The sequence below is a fragment of the Nematolebias whitei genome, chromosome 5 (assembly GCF_014905685.2).
Source record: "Nematolebias whitei isolate Nwh7 chromosome 5, NemWhi1, whole genome shotgun sequence".
Lineage (NCBI taxonomy): Eukaryota > Metazoa > Chordata > Actinopteri > Cyprinodontiformes > Rivulidae > Nematolebias > Nematolebias whitei.
In genome coordinates, this window is record NC_056502.1 from 37,131,385 (window position 1) to 37,134,289 (window position 2,905).

The 2,905-nt window shown below is 40.5% G+C and overlaps 1 protein-coding gene across 1 annotated transcript in view; it reads left to right on the forward strand.

Moving 5' to 3' along the window:
* klhl32 (kelch-like family member 32) overlaps window positions 1–2,905 on the forward strand; it is a 65,822-nt gene that overhangs the window by 49,289 nt on the left and 13,628 nt on the right. Inside the window, exon 7 of the mRNA XM_037677311.1 lies at window positions 2,473–2,899. Within this exon, the coding sequence (XP_037533239.1) occupies window positions 2,473–2,899 (427 nt within the window). The remainder of the gene's footprint in view (window positions 1–2,472; window positions 2,900–2,905) is intronic.

Here is a 2,905-nt window from a genome sequence, read left to right on the forward strand (position 1 = left end):
TGTGTGTGTGTGTGTGTGTGTGTGTGTGTGTGTGTGTGTTGACAACCATGGCTGCAGTGCCGGCTCGCCTCAGCCCAGCTGTAATAGCCTAACAAAGTGTTGAGAGAAATCTGATTAGCAGTCCGTCAGTTCTTTCTGCTTCCTTTCTTCGTGCTTGGTTTTCTCATCTTTCCGTCTTTTTTCCCGGTTCAGTCCCTCTTTATGCTCTACACCTCGTGTCCTGCCCAGATCCTTCCTTCTTCACACCTTCTGAAGGTTTGTCTGAAGTGACAATGGTACAGAGCTTTTTACTTTATATGAAAAAAACAGAATAAAGCTTCAGCTCACAGCTGTATTGAGCTGATCTTATTTTTGCCCACTGTCAGAAAGGCAATGGCGGATGATAATGTTTGTACCTCTGTCTGTGTCTGTGCATGTGTCTGTCTGTTAGCAACATATTTCAGGAACCACTGCACAGATTTTAGGGAAACTTGCAGACAGTAATCACTGAACGAACATCTGGAATTGATTGCATGAATGATTATGAAGCATTCACACTATTGAGATACATTTTTCTTCTGTATGTTTTACAGCATCTTTCTCGTTCCACAGTTTTCAAGCTATTTCAACAAATGATTTATCACAACTTTCAGCTCGTTCAGAAGGGTGCTATGACTTTTGGTATTGGTGCAACTTTAGCTTTTTGAAATATTTAGCCTTTTCTGTCATTTTTTTCCTCATAGAAAATGAATTGAGCTCATTTTACATCCTTCAGATCTTTAGATCTGTTTACAACCTTTTACTGTTCCTTTCACATTTTGTTCTGCTTCAGCTTCTTTCAGCTTCCTTGTACAAATTTAAACAGTTTTTCAGCTAATTTCAGCTGTTTTTTTCAGCTTTTTATGACCCTTTTACATTCTTTCTGCTAACTACAACATTTGTATGCTTCTTCTGATTTTTTTCTGCTAATTTAAGCTTATTTATGCAAGTTTCATCCTTTTCTTCTATCTCAGCTACTATTTAGCTGTTTCAAGCTAATTTGAGCTTTTTTTGGCTAATTCTACATTTTTTGCACTCATTTCAACTTTTTTCAGTCTAATTCAGCAAAACGTGCTCTCTCCACTTCCTTCTGGTAATTTAAGCTTCCTTACGATGTTTTAGCTACTTTTCAGCTTTTTGTGTGTGTGTGTGTGCTCATTTCTGCTTCTTTCAGCCTAACTGGCCAAGCAAGTGTTATTTCTGCTTTCTTCTGTTAGTTTAAGTTTGTTCTACATTTTCAGCTATATTTTTAGCTAATTTCAGCTGTTTTCAGTAAATTCAAGTTTTTCATGGTAATTTCTGCTGCTTTCAGCCCAATTAACTTTTTCTGCTAATTTAAGCTTGTTATGCTACTTTCACATTATTTCTGCCACTTTCAACCTTTCTGCTGTTTCAGCTACTATTAAGCTGTTTTTATGCTAATTTAATCTTTTTCAGCTAATTCCACATTTTTTGGGCTCATTTCAGCTCTTTTTGCTTCCTTCTGGTAGTTTAAGCTTCTTTATGCCTTTTCAGCTACTTTTTGCTCATTTGAGCTTATTTTTAAAGCAAATTTCCTCTTTTTTGTGCTCATTTCTGCTTATTTAAACCTAGTTCAGCAAATATGTGTTATTTCTGCTTTATTCTACTAACTTAGGCTTGTTCTTCCATTTCAGCTACATTTCAGCATGGTTTTTTTTAGCAAAGTTCTTCTGCAATAAGCATTAACCCTGTGTTTTTGCAGGAAATGCAATTTCTCTAGTTAACTGTTGGAGTTAACCCAATTCAAGATGTTCTGCAGCAGCCAGATAAACTTCTAAAACATGACAAAGGCTGTAACGCAGTCAACTTTACTGATATGAACCTAAGATTTGGTGAGATTGATCCCCAGATCATATTCTGAGCTTTAACAGACTGCAAAGATTTATGCCTTTAACTATTTGGAGTCTGTTGGCAACATCTCTTGAAACTGGCTAGATGTTCTTTTATTGCCTTTCAGGAAATAATGTTTGGAAGCACCGCTCCAACAGATGAACTTTGGAGCCAAATAATTTAGAAATGATTGCCACAGCCAACTGACCTTCAGAAATTAAACAGTGGCTTTAACTCAGTCAGTTTTATAGATGTGTTAAATTTGGTGTGGTTGTACCTGAGAGTCATTAACACACACACTCTGAGAGTGAGAGTTTGTATATAGTGCAACAGACATAATGTTAGTGTCACGTTTTGACCAAAATGGCTACAACCCCTCCCTTCTCAACATAAAATAAATACAACTAGTTTAAAACTGGTATTGAAGCCATGAAGGGACCTGAAATCCTTCAAGGAATTCTAAGCCTTTAATTTCAGTAAGTGGATTTATATTTAAACAGAGGATTTGTCAGTTTCTAAGTTGTATTTAAAAGTGAATGTACAGTTCTAGTTGATCCTGTACGATGCAGCTCAAAGATTCATGACTGTCCGTTGTGTGTTCAGCTGGTTGTTCTGTGGCTGGAGCATGACTGCCGTTACCAGTACACCGAGGACCTCCTGCAGCACGTCCGCTACGGCCTGATGGACGTCCCCACCTTACACCACCTAGCCCATAGCCATCCTCTGGTCCAGTCCAGTCCCATTGCTGCGGCCCTGGTGGACGAAGCCCTGGACTACCACCACGCCACCTTCGCTCAGCCCCTCCACCAGTCAGCCATCACCGGGCCCCGCTTCCAGTCCCTCACACTCTACATCATCGGAGGGCGAAAGCGGGAGGTGAGCCGGGTCAGGGAGCTGAGGTACTTCAACCCTTCTGCACAGGAGCATGTGCGCGTGGCGGGGGGGTCGAACTGGAGCGAGCTGGCAGCCATGCCCACCGGGCGCAGCCATCACTGTGTGGCTGTGATGGGGAATTTCTTGTTTGTGGTAGGGGGGG